The sequence below is a fragment of the Choloepus didactylus genome, chromosome 4 (genome assembly GCF_015220235.1).
Source record: "Choloepus didactylus isolate mChoDid1 chromosome 4, mChoDid1.pri, whole genome shotgun sequence".
Lineage (NCBI taxonomy): Eukaryota > Metazoa > Chordata > Mammalia > Pilosa > Megalonychidae > Choloepus > Choloepus didactylus.
The window spans coordinates 173,221,436-173,235,378 of NC_051310.1; the positions used below are offsets into that span (position 1 = coordinate 173,221,436).

Here is a 13,943-nt window from a genome sequence, read left to right on the forward strand (position 1 = left end):
CTTCACGGCTGCGGGGCGCCCGGCCGGCCTCGACTCTCGTCCCCGCGGCCTTCTCGCCTGGGCCCCGCACTTGGGCCGCCGGCTCCTGCCACCGCAGGCGCCCAGGCGCAGACTGGCGGGTGGCTCCCTGCCCCCTCCAGCGCCTCCTTGGGCCGCTTCCGCCTCGCCATGCGCTGAATCATCCCGCGCCTACTCCCGCGGACAATCAGCCTTCACGCAGCACGGCCTTCGCAGACGCCGGCCCTCAACCGCCCGCCGGGAGCGTGGTCGGCTCTCCTGAGGTGATCAGCGGCCTGCCCAGCCCAAGGAGGGGGCGCCCGACCGCCCCTGAGGGCAGAACGCTTGGGAGCAGGCAAGCACGTGCGGTGTTGCACGGCGCGCTGGCTCTGCTCCTTCAGCTCTGCGCTGGGACCCCTTGAGAATTTTTGAGATAATATTTTTACAGGCTTTGTCCAGTGGGGCCACAGTCTGGTCTTCTTTGTTGGTATTTTCTGAATTTTTATCCACTCCCCACGGATGGACTATCCTTTCCATTTATTGTTTGTCTTGAATCTTTTGTTGCACATTGTACATGTTAATGCCTTAAAATGTTAATTCTGGGATTTATTCCCCAAGTTATATGTTTCTGAGTTGGGTAACCAGCTGGTGATAGGACAGTTTTGAGTGTCAGCACTCCCATCAGGAAGGTCCACGCAAGAGGAATGCAAAGTGCAGGGTGCTGCCTGTCTTCTGTGTCTTGTCCTGGGCTTGTGCTTTCTGGTGGTTTAGATGTTCCTCTGTTTATTGGAGTTTGAATGCCCTCTCTACTTCCCAGGAGACAGACCATCTTCCTTTCCTAGATGTTCCACAGTTGGACTAAAACCAGGTAAGCCCTTGTACCAGGCTCTGCCTTGATTGTTTTTAACAGTATTTTCTGTGTCTCAAGCTGCTTTTGTCTGGAGAGCAAATTCTGGGGGAGCACTCTGGAGAGGCGTTTCCCTTGTCAGTCTTTCCCAGATGAATCAGGGTCAGGGTCCCACAAAGGGACCTAGAAGGGGATAAGAGAGGAGCCAGCAAGGGCTCCACAAGCTGGGCTTTCTTGACCTGTCCAGTAAATGCAGCCCTTCAGATGTCTTCTGCAGTTCTGAGGAAGCTTACCATCTTTAAGCTTACCATCTTTAAGGCTCCACTGCCAACTTTGTTCATGGTGAATTGAAACAATGGCGGCCCTTAGAGCTAGGTCCCCAGCAATTGGAAGTAGGCAGTCAAAAGCTGCAATCAGCAATTGGCCCATGCCCACCGTGGATCTTTAGGAAGTGGATTTTTATGTCCCTTTCTGGCACTAGGAAGCTACATCAGGCCTCAGGGCCAGATCCCACAACTGCCTGCCATGATAGTGGAGAATGGGCACCAGTAACTGCAGTGTGGAAAGAGCAATCTACTGGCATTTACCATAATTTACCAGCTTCTTCCTCCTGCTCTTCCCTGGATGCTGTACAGTGTTCTACTGGACTCTGGAATTTTGGAATAGTTGATTCAGATAGTTTCTGCCTGTTTAATAGTTGTTCTGGTAAAGGAACTGGTTCCTGGAGCTTCTTACTTGGCTATCTTCCCACAGTCCTCTCCAAAGTTCAGGCAACATAACACTGATTTAAAGCTTATAGTCTATATTCCATTTTTTTCATATGTCCCAATAATGTCATTTTGGGCCCTTTTTTCTCCTTGGCTAGATATCATCCAGGATCATGTATTTTCTTTGCCATTGTTTCTTTAATTGCATTTTTCTTTTTTGCTTTAATTGTGGGAATATTTATGCAATATAAACTTTCCCATCTGTGCCAGTTTGAATGTATTATGTCCCCCCAAATGCCATTATCTTTGATTCAGTCTTGTGTGGACAGATGTATTAGTGTTGATTAGATTGGAATTCTTTTACTGAGTGTTTCCATGGAGATGTGACTCAATCACCTGTGAGTGAAACGTTTGATTGGATAATTTCCATGGAGGTGTTCCCCACCTATTCAGGGTGGGTGTTAATTGGATCACTGGAGTACTTTAAAAAGTACTCCACACAGGCTCAAATAGCAGCTGTGAGTGACATTGAGGAGAGCAACTAAGAGTGACATTTTGAAGAGGAGATGCAGCTAAGAGAGGATAAAATGCCTCAAGAACAACATTTTGGAGAACACCATTTTGAAATGCAACCTGGGAGCAAGTGGACACCAGCCACGTGCCTTCGGAGCTAACTGAGGTTTCCCAGACACCACTGGCCATCCTTCAGTGAAGTTACCCCCTTACCTTGGATACTTTATGACCTTAAGACTGTAACTTTGTAATCAATAAGCCCCCTTTATAAAAGCCAATCCATTTCTGGTATTTTGCATTCTGGCAGCATTAGCAAACTGGAACACCATCTCAACCACTTCTAAGTGTACCATTCAGTGGGATTAATCACATTCATGTTATAGTACCCTCACCACCTTCCATCACTAAAACTTTCCCATCTTCCCAAAAAGAAACCCTATTATGTGTGAACTCCCCATTCCTTCTGTTCCCCACCCCTGGCATCTTGTACACTGATTTCTTCTGTATATTCTTTTTCTTTGTAGCTTCCATGGGCTTAAATTTAACATCCTAAATCTTTAACTATCTCATTTGCTTTGATTTCAACTTACTTCAATAGCATACACAATGATGCTTATGAATCCCACTCTCTCCTCACTTTTATGTAGTTCTTGTCACAAATTATGTGTTTATACATTATTAAGTCCAAACCCACCAATTAATTATTATACTTTACTTATTTGTCTTTGAGATCTTGTAGGAAGTAAAAAGTGGAGTTGTTAACCAAAAATACAATAGTACTGGCATTTATATTTGCTCATGTAATTACTCTCATTGGAATTTTTATTTCTTCATATGGCTTTGATCTATTGTCCATTGTCCTTTCCTTTCAACCCATCAAACTCCCTTTAACGTCTCTTTTAGGGCTGGTCTAGTGGTGACAAAGTCCCTCAGCTTTTGTTTATCTGGGAATGTCTTAATTCCTCCCTCATTTTTGAAAGACAGTTTTGCTGGATATAGAATTCTTGGCTGGCAATATTTTTCTTTCAGCACTTTAAATAAGTCACTCCGCTGCCTTGTTGCCTCCATGGTTTCCAATGAGAAATCAGCACTTACTCTTATTAAGGCTCCCTGTAGGTGACATGTTGCTTCTCTCATTTGGCTTTCAGAATTCTCTCTTTATCTTTGGTATTTGACAGCCTAATCATAATATGCCATGGCATGGTTCTATTTGGATTTATCCTTTTGGAGTTTATTGAGTATCTTGGATGTGTAGATTCATGCCTTTCATTAAATTGGGGAAGTTTTCAGCCTTCCTTGTTTATTCTCTCTGCCCTTTTCTCTTTTCTTCTCCATCTGGGACTCCCACAATGCAATATTGTTATGTTTGATTGTGTCCCACAGGTTCCTCGGGCTCTGTTCATTTTCTTTAACCTTTCCTCTTTCTGCTCCTCAGACTGAATGATTCCAATGGTTTTATCTTCAAGTTCACTGATTCTTCTGCAAGCTCCAATGTGCTGTTGAACCCATTGAGATTTTTAAATATCTGTTACTGTGGTCTTCATTTCTGTTTGGTTCCTTTTCATAACTTCCATGTCTCCATTGATATTCTCTTTGTTTTCAACCTATCATTTTCCTGATTTCCTTTAGTTCTTTGTCCATGTTTTCCTTTAACTCTTGGAGTATATCTAGGACCTTTTAAAAACTTTTTTAAAAGTTTTTTTTCCTGGTTTGTACAATGTCTGATCCTCCTTGTTGTTGGTTTTTAAAGCTACAATCTTCTTTGCCTGGGCCAGTACTTCCCGTTTCTTTGTATGTTTTGTAACCTTTTGTTGAAACCTGGACATTTTAATATTTTAATGCAATGTGTTAGCACTGAAATTAGATTCTGAGGCATTGGTTCCTTAAGCTTGTATTCAGTTAGTTTTATGACTCAGTTTTTCTTGAGTCCCAGAAATTGAAAAAAAGGAGAAGGAAAAAAGGAAACCACCTTTCCCAGTCCTGCTGATTGACCTGTACAATTGTTCTCCTTCAGGGCTTATCCATACAATGGGTTGTATGAGAATAGCTCCATGTCAAAGCATAGGGGACTCCCTTATCCTTTCTGTGAATGCATCTTGTCTGGGGTATGTGCTTGTGGTCCTAGGAACTCCTCCATGTACATGGTGATTACAAATATTCCCTCTTTCCCAGGAAATAATTTTCTCATGGTCCTGGGCATTGCATGGTATGTCTTACAGCCAGCAATCCCTTGCCCCAGGTATCATGAGTTGACTGCTCTCCCACAACACTCTGTGGGAGAGCTCTCTGAGATGCTTTCTATATACAGGGCAAGTTCTGGGACAGCGATTCCTTCAGACCACCTCCTAGCATGTGCATGAGGGCCACTCTGCTCACTCTGTAATTGGGGCCAGGGATCCTCACTGAGCATGGGCATAGTGTGTTAGTGAGGGGATGGGAGAGGGGCTAGCTAGGTAACCATGATATCCTACTGCTTTTAAGAAGCCTTTTTCTTGATTCAGTACTAGGCCTGTTACTGCAGTCCTTTAACTGCTTTCTGGAGCTTTGTCCATTTCCAAACACTTATGGTGGGGACAGAGCCCTGAAGCATCTGTTTGCCATCCTAATGCCCCCCTTCTTTTATATTATTTTATTTTTTAAATTTAATTTTATTGAGATTGTTCACATACCATACAATCATCCAAAGATCCAAAGTGCACAATCAGTTGCCCACAGTAGCATCAAATAGCTGTGCATCTGTTATCACACTTATTTTTTCTCAGTTTTTAGAGCATTTTCATTACTCCAGAAAAAAAGTAGAGACAAAAAAAGAAAACTCAGATCCTCCCATACACCTAACCATCCCCCTCCATTATTGACTCATAGTATTGGTATAGTACCTTTGTTACTGTTGATGAAAGAATGTTAAAATACTACTAACTGTAGTACATAGTTTGCAATAGGTCTATATTTTTCCCTATATACTACTCTGTTCTAGTTTGCTAATGCTGCCAGAATGCAAAACACCAGAGATGGATTGGCTTTTATAAAGGGGGGTTATTTGGTTACACAGTTACAGTCTTAAGGCCATAAAGTGTCCAAGGTAACACATCAGCAATTGGATACCTTCGCTGGAGGATGGCCAGTGGTATCCAGAAAACCTCTGTTAGCTGGGAAGGCACGTGGCTGACGTCTGCTCCAAAGTTCTGGTTTCAAAATGGCTTTCTCCCAGGACATTCCTCTATAGGCTGCAGATCCTCAAAATGTCACTCTTAGTTGCCCTTGGGGTGTTTGTCCTCTCTTAGCTTCTCCAGAGCAAGAGTCTGCTTTCAACAGCCATCTTCAAACTGTCTCTCATCTGCAGCTACTCTCAGTTTCTGTGCATTCTTCAAAGTTTCCCTCTTGGCTGTAGCAAGTTTGCTCCTTTTGTCTGAGCTTAAACAGTGCTCTAGTAAATTAATCAAGGCCCATGCTGAATGGGCGTGGCCACACCTCCATGGAAACTATCCAGTCAGAGTGGTCACATCTCCATGGAAACACTCAAAGAATTACAATCTAATCAACACTGATATGTCTGCCCATAACAAGATTACATCAAGGATAATGGCATTTTGGGAGACATAATACATTCAAACCAGCACACCCTCTATTATTAACTTCTAGTTATAGTGTCATACATTTGTTCTAGTTCATGAAAGAGATTTCTAATATTTGTACAGTTAATCAGGGATATTGTCCACTACAAGATTCACTGTTTTTTACATTCCCATCTTTTAACCTCCAACTTTCCTTCTGGTGACATACATGACTCTAAGCTTCCCCTTTTCACCACATTCACACACCATTCAGCACTGTTAGTTACTCTCACAATAACGTGCTACTGTCACCTCTGTCCATTTCCAAACACTTAAGTTCAACCCGGTTGAACATTCTGCTCACAATAAGCAACTGCTCCCCATTCTTTAACCTTGTTCTATATCCTGGTAACTTATATTTCATGTCTATGATTCTATATATTTTAATTAGTTCATATCAGTAAGACCATGCAATATTTGTCCTTATGTGTCTGACTTATTTCATTCGATGTAGTGCCATCAAGGTTTCTTCATCAATCTGTTTTTTTTTTTTACACAGTTTTGTTCACCCACATACATTCCATCCTAAGTAAACAATTGATGGTTCCCTGTATATATATTTCTGTATTCATCACCATCACCACTATCTATATGAGGACATCTCCATTTTTTCCACAAAGAAGGAGGAAGAGTCAAAGAAGGTAGAGAGACAAAGGAAAAAGAAAAAGAAAGAAAAAAAAAACATGACAGCTAAAAAGCAACAAAAGGAAAGATAGAGTTAACCTAAAGTAGAATAAGACTCAGAAAATATCACCAATGCCAAGAGTCCCATACCCCTCCCTTATGTCCCCCTCTTAAATGCATTTAGCTTTGGTATATTGCTTCTGTTATATTAAAGGAAGCACATACAATGTTTCTGTTAACTATAGTCTCTGGTTTGCATTGATTGTATTTTTTCCCCACCACACTATTTTTAACACCTTGTAAGGTCAACATTCATTTGTCCTCCCTCATGTAAAATCATATTTGTACATTTTATCACAATTGTTGAGCACCCTAGGTTTCATTGAGTTATAAAGTCCCAGCCTTTATCTTTCCTCTTTCCTTCTGGTGTCCCACATGCTCCTAACCTTCCTCTTTCAACCATTTACAATCTTCTTTGTTCAGTGTACTTACCTTGCTGTGCTACCATCATCCAAAATTGTGTTCCAAACCTCTTGCTCCTGTTTTTTCCTATCTGTCTGTAGTGCTAGTGCTCCCTTTAGTATTTCCTGTAGAGCAGGTTTCTTGTTCACAAACTCTCTCATTGTCTGTTTGTCAGAGAATATTTTAAACTCTCCCTCATATTTGAAGGACAGTTTTGCTGGCTATAGGATTCTTGGTTGGTGGTTTTTCTCATTCAGTATCTTAAATATATCACACCACTTCCTTCTTGCCTCCATCGTTTCTGTTGAGAAATTGACACATAGTCTTATCAAGCTTCCTTTGTATGTGATGGCTCGCTTTTCTCTTGCTGCTTTCAGGATTCTCTCTTTGTCTTTGACATTTGATAATCTGATTATTAAGTGTCTTGGCATAGGTCTATTCATATCTATTCTGTTTCGGGTACACTGCGCTTCTTGGGTCTGCAATTTTATGTCTTTCATCAGAGATGGGAAATTTTCATTGATTATTTCCTTTTCCTCTATTACTGCTTCTGCCCCTTTTCCTTTCTCTCCTTCTGGGACACCCATGACACGTACCATCATGCATTTCATGTTGTCATTCAATTTCCTGAGACATTGTTCATATTTTTCCATTCTTTTCCTTATCTTTTTTTGCGTGTGTAGGATTTCAGGTGTCTTGTTCTCCAGTTCCTGAGTGTTTTCTTCTGCCTCTTGAGATCTGGTGTTGTACGTCTCCACTGTGTTTTTCATCTCTCATGTTGTGTCTTTCATTTCCATAGATTCTGCCAGTTGTTTTCTCAAACTTTTAATTTCTACCTTATTTTCACCCAGTGTTTTCTTTATAGCCTTCATCTCTTTTGTTATATCTTCCCTGAACTCATTGATTTGGTTTTTGATTTGATTTAGCATATTTCTTTGAAAATTTTTAATAGATTGTTGCATTAATGTGAAACAATATCTCAACTGTTTCTTGATTGAGGTGTAAGTTTTTTCCTTTGAGTGGGCCATATCTTCATTTTTCCTACTATACATTGTAGTTTTCTGTTGTCTAGGCGTCTGGTTTCCTTGATTACCCCAGTCAGGTTTTTCCAGACCAGCATGGGTTCAGGTCTCAGAATGGCGTTATATTCAGGGTGTATCTTAGAAGAATGATAGACATTCCTGTGAGGTTTCCAGTTGCTGTGCTTTTCGTAACCTATCCAGCAGGTGGTGCCTATCAGTCTGTCACTCCTGACTGGTATAAGGAGGTGTGGCCTTTTTAGTTTCTGTTTTGTCTATTTTCTCCCAGGCTCTGGGATCTGATGGATGCACAGTTGTATGATGGTATTGTGAACAGTTGATTGTATGCTTTGTATGACAGCATGGTATGTGAGTGTATCTCAATAAAATTGAATTATTAAAAAAAATAGTCTCTCTCACTGTTATCTCCACCTGTCTGGGTCAGAGCACTGCAAACTGCGAATGGCTGCGACTCTCTCCTCTGAGCCCCACAGGTTGAGAGAGATAGAAAAAAAAGGGACAGAAAGCCCCCTTTTAGAGCCAGTACACACACCTTCCCCACCAGTTTCACCCATCAGCCAGAGGTAGCACCTGGTCTTCTGGGCTCCTCCTTCCAGAACAGATGAGTCTTCTGGTTCTTTAAGGTCATTTGTCACTAAAAGCCTCAGTTTGCTTGTTGGGGGTTTGTAGCCTGTATTCAGCAGTCCACTTTTGTTAATTAAGACCCTAGTTGGAGCTCAGCTGAGCTATATTCACTCCCTTGGAGTGAGCCGTGCTGTTCTCTACCACAGTGAGGTTTTGCAGCTCAGCCTGCCATGGGGGAGGGGCTCTCAGCACAGTTCCACAGCCTTTACTTAACAGATTCTTTGCTGTGGTGTCAGGCATTCCTCCCAATCCAGGCTGGTGTATGATGTGTGGACAGTTACAGTTGTCCCCCAGCAGTTATTCCAAATTATTTACTAGTTGTTCCTGGTTGTTCATTAGTTCTTCCAGGGGACTAACTGAATTTCACTCCTCTCTATGTTGCCATCTTGCTGCTCTCTATATATTATTTTAAAATCTGGTCTCTCTAGGAATTACAATATGCACCCTTAAATTTTCCATCTACTTAGAGTTAATAGTGAAGTAGTTCACATAAAATGGAGAAAACTTACTGTTCACTTACCTGCCCCTCTCCTGTATTTTTGGTCACATGTATTACACTTATGTACACAAACACCGTAAGACAATATAATTTTTCATAACATTAAAAATTGAAGAGAAAAAATGAACTTTTACACTTACTTAAATATATGACAGTTTTTGATCCTTTTCATTCGTTCCTGATGATCCAAGTTTCCCTCTGGTGTAATTTCCCTTCAGCTTGCATAAATTTCTTTAGAGTTTCTTATTGTTCACATCTGCTGTGGAATAATTCTCTTAGTTTTCCTTTAACTGAATATGTCTTCATATTACCTTTATTTTTTAAGGATATGTTTGTTAGATATAGAATTCTGGATTAATAATTTTTTGTCTTTTAGCACTTCACAAGATTTGTTTCACTACATTTGGGTCTCAGTGTTCTCTGTGGGATGTTCACAGTTATTTGAATCATTTTTTCCCTGTAAAGTATTGTTCATCACTGTCTTCTTTCTGGATTTTATCTTTGTCTTGGGTTTTCAGTAGTTTATGATATGAATGAATGTGGTTTTCTTGAATTTATCCTTCTTGGGGTTTACTGAACTTCCTGAGTCCATAAATTTATGTCTTTCTTCAAATTTGGGATGTTCTCAGACATTATTTCTTCAAATAATTTTTCTGCTCCTTTCTGTCCTCTCCTTCTGGGATACTGATTACTTATATTCTAGACCTTTTGGTATTGTTCCACATGTATCTGAAGCCTTTTCTTTTTTAAGCTTTTTTTTTCTCTTATGCTGGATAATTTCTGTTGATGTATCTTCCAGTTTACTGACTTTTTTCCTCTGATAGCTCCATTTTTCTATTAAGTCATTGTGCCAGTTTGGATATATCATGTCCCCCAAGAAAAAGCCATGATCTTTTAATCCAATCTTGTGGGATGTTGGAATTAGGTTGTTTCCATGGTGATGTGACCTACCCAACTGTGCATGACACCTTTGGTTATGGTGTGACCTCTGATTGAATGTTTCCATGGAGGTGTGGCCCCACCCGTTCAGCATGGGCCTTGGTTAGTTCACTGGAGTCTTATAAAGGGGCTCACAAACAGGACTTCAGAAGAGCTGCAGCTTAGAGGAACATTTTGAAGATGGTCATTGAAAGCTGATACTCTGGAGAACATTTTGAAATGCAAGCTGGGTGCAAGCAGACACCAGCCACGTGCCTTTCCAGCTAACAGAGGTTTTCCAGATGCCAATGGTCTTTCTCCAGTGAAGGTATCCTATTGTTGATGCCTTACCTTGGACAGTTAATGGCCTTAAGACTGTAACTTTGTAATCAAATAAACCCCCTTTATAAAAGCCAATCCATTTCTGGTGTTTTGCAAAATGGCAGCATTAGGAAACCAGAACAGTCAGTTTACTCAAATTTTTATTGAAAATATTATTTTTCAAGTGTAAATTTTCTATTTTTTCTATTTTCCATTTCTCTGCTGAGATTTTCTATCTTATTGTTTATCTCTAAGGAATTTTCCTTTATTCATTGAGCATAGTTATAATAACTGCTTTAAAGTCCTTGTCTAATAATTTCAACATGTGTGCCATCTCTGAATTGGCATCTATTATTATCTTTTCCCTTGGGAAAGTGTCACATTTTCCTGGGTATTTTTACACCAAATATTTTTGAATTATATCCTGGACATTGTGAATATTATGTCATGCTGTCTCTGGGTGCTGTTATATCTCCTAAGAATGTTGATGATTTTCTTTTAGCAGGCAATTCATCAGGTTATACTCACTATAATCTCTGTCTCATTCTTTGTGGTCAGAGATTCAAATCTCAGCTCAGGTCTTTAGACCTTTGTTGTGCTGCTTTGACTGTCCCACATATGCATGGTTCAGAGATCAGTCTGAGACTTCTTTAGACATGGAATTAGGAGATTACCTTCTCTGACTCTCTCCTCTTTGGTATTCCCCTTTCACTGTGGAGTCATGGTTGCTGATTAAGTTCCTATCTCAGTTTCTTCTGGCTAGAATGAATGAAAGGCTTTATATCAAAGGTTTTGCCACCTGGACCATGCCGTTCTCCAACTGTGGCCTGCTTTTAGGGTGAATTCACAAAAAATCTAGACACTTACCTCCTGGCCAGTTGTTTCCACAAATTTTGTTTCATATTGATTTTTGGTTTACTATCCAATGATAACACTTTCATTTTACACTTTTTATTTTACATTTACATCAAGTATCATAAAAAATGATCTTTGAGAATAAACACCACGGTTATCCAAAGTAAATTTTTTTATATTAAAAATTTTTGTTTAGAGAAGCTGTAGGTTTATGGAAAAATCATACAGAAAATATAGAGTTCCCATATACTTCCCCCCAGTGTTAATAGATTGCATTAGTTGTTTCTACAAGTTTTGAATGTCCCCCACAACCTGCCTGCTTGTGTTTACTCCTAAGAATCCTCGGGTAGTTGCTTTTTATATTTTGTCTAGAGTTTATAAGTTGTTATTAGTTATCGGTTGGACTGTTAGATGTAGATGTGGAAGTCCAACAAGTTACTTTAGAATTTGAGAGCATGTAACATTTAATGTATAAAAGCATGATGACAATAAAAAATCTTTCAGTTTCCCATTTTGGCTATTGTGCCAGTTTGGATGTATTATGTCCCCCCAAATGCCACATTCTTTGATTCAGTCTTGTGGGGGCTGATGTATTAGTGTTGATTAGGTTGGAATCTTTTGATTGTTACCATGGAGATATGACTCAATCGACCATGGGTGAAACATTTGATTAAATTATTTCCATGGAGATATGGACCTCACCCATTCAGGGCAGGTCTTGATTTAATCACTGGAGGCCTATAAAAGAGAACAAACAGAAGCACCTCAGAGCAGCTGAGGGGGACATTTTGGAGACAGCCGTTGAAAGCAGACTTTTGAGATACCAGCCCAGTTTGCTCCACAGAAACAAAGAGAGGACAAAAAGCCCTAAAAGCAACAATTTTGAAGAATGCACAGTTGCTGAGAGAGAAGCTGGAACACAACCCAGGATTAGCAGATGCCAGCCATGTGCCTTCCCATCTAACAGAGGTTTTCCGGATGCCATTGGCCTTCCTTTGGTGAAGGTATACTTGTGTTGATGCCTTAGCTTGGACACTTTCATGGCCTTCAGTCTGTAAATTTGTAACTAAATAAACCCCCTTTATAAAAGCCAATCCATTTCTGGTATTTTGCATAACAGCAGTGTTAGCAAACCAGAACAGCTATTAAGCAATTAGATGAAGGAAGTGTCCAAGAAGGAAGGATAGGAAATGTAGAGAAGAAAAAGACAGGGAGAGCATTTCATTGTGACATTAGCTATTATGTATTTATGTATGTATGTATGTTCATGAAGGATCTGCACATAGTCTAGGGGTGGTAATAAAAAGTTGAATAAGTTAAGTTTTTATAGTTATTGAAACTTCTGTGGGTTATGTTTCCAAGCTTTGAAAACAGCTTTTCTCTATTTTCTATATCATTAATTGGTACACTATATGTGTTAGTTTTTCCTACTGATATTATTAGGAGTAAAGGCAGCAAAACAAGTATTATGGAAAATGTTGAAAAATAGGAAAATATCACTATTATATTGTTATCTCATCAAAATTGTTAAAATGTTCGTGTATTTTCCTTTTGGCTTTTCTGAAGGTTGTAATCAAGGTAGAAACAGATCTAGATTCTGCTACTAATTTTTCAAAAGCAAATGTTGTTTTTAGAAAATGTTTATTTTCCTTGAAATGTTCAAGATTTGACTGGGATGAGTTAGTCTGTCCTAGGGCTTAGAAGTTTCTTTTGGGACTTTAATATGTACATTGGAAATAGATGTTGGTGTGAAATTCAGGAAGTAAATTGAAATACTATTTGTCCATGGACCCCGGGGGACCCAAATCCTGTCCTTAATGGGTCACCCCTCCCACTGAGGTGTCCAAGCCTACAAATGGCAAGAGGTCAAGACCAGGTAATCCATATTACTAGTTGAGACTTTGGCCCCCATTTCTCACATAACACCTTGATGAGCTAGACCTAACGTATGCGGGACTCCTTTTTTTTGTGGGAGGTAGGTTTAAGTACCTTGAAACTGAGCCATCTGAAGGTTTGCTCTGTTTCTGCTTCAGTCTGAGTCTAGAGCAGAGTTTAGAATCTTCTGTAACAATAGGAGGAGCAGCCACCACTGCAAGAACTAGAGAATGACAAGTGAACCTGCCCCCAGAGCCTAGAGAATTGACCCAGGCAGCCTGCTGGGGCTTTAGCTGTCTTTGGCCAGAGAGTTTCCTCCCCATCTCTGGCCAGCCCTTTTGAGAGAGGCGAGAAAGCTGACTCTTGGCCTTTCTGACTACCTCACTGCTAGGCCTTGAGACTCTTGATAGAAGAGGAAGGAAAAGACATAGAGTTCCAATAATTCGGAGAGAAGAAGATAGTGAAATTAGTGCTCAGGCTGCAAAGATTTTCAGCACAAGGCATCTCAGTTTTAATTACAGGATAAACTAGTTAACCTGGATTCTGAGCAGCAGGACTGACACCTCGTGTAGATTAATACTTTCTCCTTTCAGGCAGTTATGTTATTTATCCCTGAGTATCTCCAAATTAGTCTCTTTCTTTTAGCAACTCATTGCCAAGAAAAAGAGAACATGTTATTTTACCATAAGACTGGATGTTTAAAAATCATTTTACACATGTTGTAGTGTTGATGGGTGAGTGGGGTAATAAAGGCATGAAGCTTTGGTGGACTGGTTCAGTCAGCACTGAGATACCACCTACCTTAAAACATAATAGAAGTTCCTGCCAAATTTAGAAATTCTATTTGCTATTGGTTTATTTTTTAGACATAAAGAGCAACTTTCCTGTTAAGGACTCAAGGGAATGTACTGAGAAATGTTAAACAATGAAGACTTGTTAAGCTTCAGTAGCAAACTAGGGGCTGGGAGAAGTTGGGAGGGAATGCAAAGGAGAAACAAAAGAACCAAAGGGAAGTGCAGTTGGGAGAGTCATCAGATATTCATCAGG

The 13,943-nt window shown here is 40.1% G+C and overlaps 1 protein-coding gene across 1 annotated transcript in view; it reads left to right on the forward strand.

Moving 5' to 3' along the window:
• The first annotated feature begins 1,199 nt into the window (after positions 1-1,199).
• LOC119533004 overlaps positions 1,200-13,943 on the forward strand; it is a 131,422-nt gene continuing 118,678 nt past the window's right edge. The window contains exons 1-3 of the mRNA XM_037835189.1: positions 1,200-1,236; positions 1,326-1,392; positions 4,079-4,169. Of these exons, the coding sequence (XP_037691117.1) occupies positions 1,200-1,236; positions 1,326-1,392; positions 4,079-4,169 (195 nt within the window). The remainder of the gene's footprint in view (positions 1,237-1,325; positions 1,393-4,078; positions 4,170-13,943) is intronic.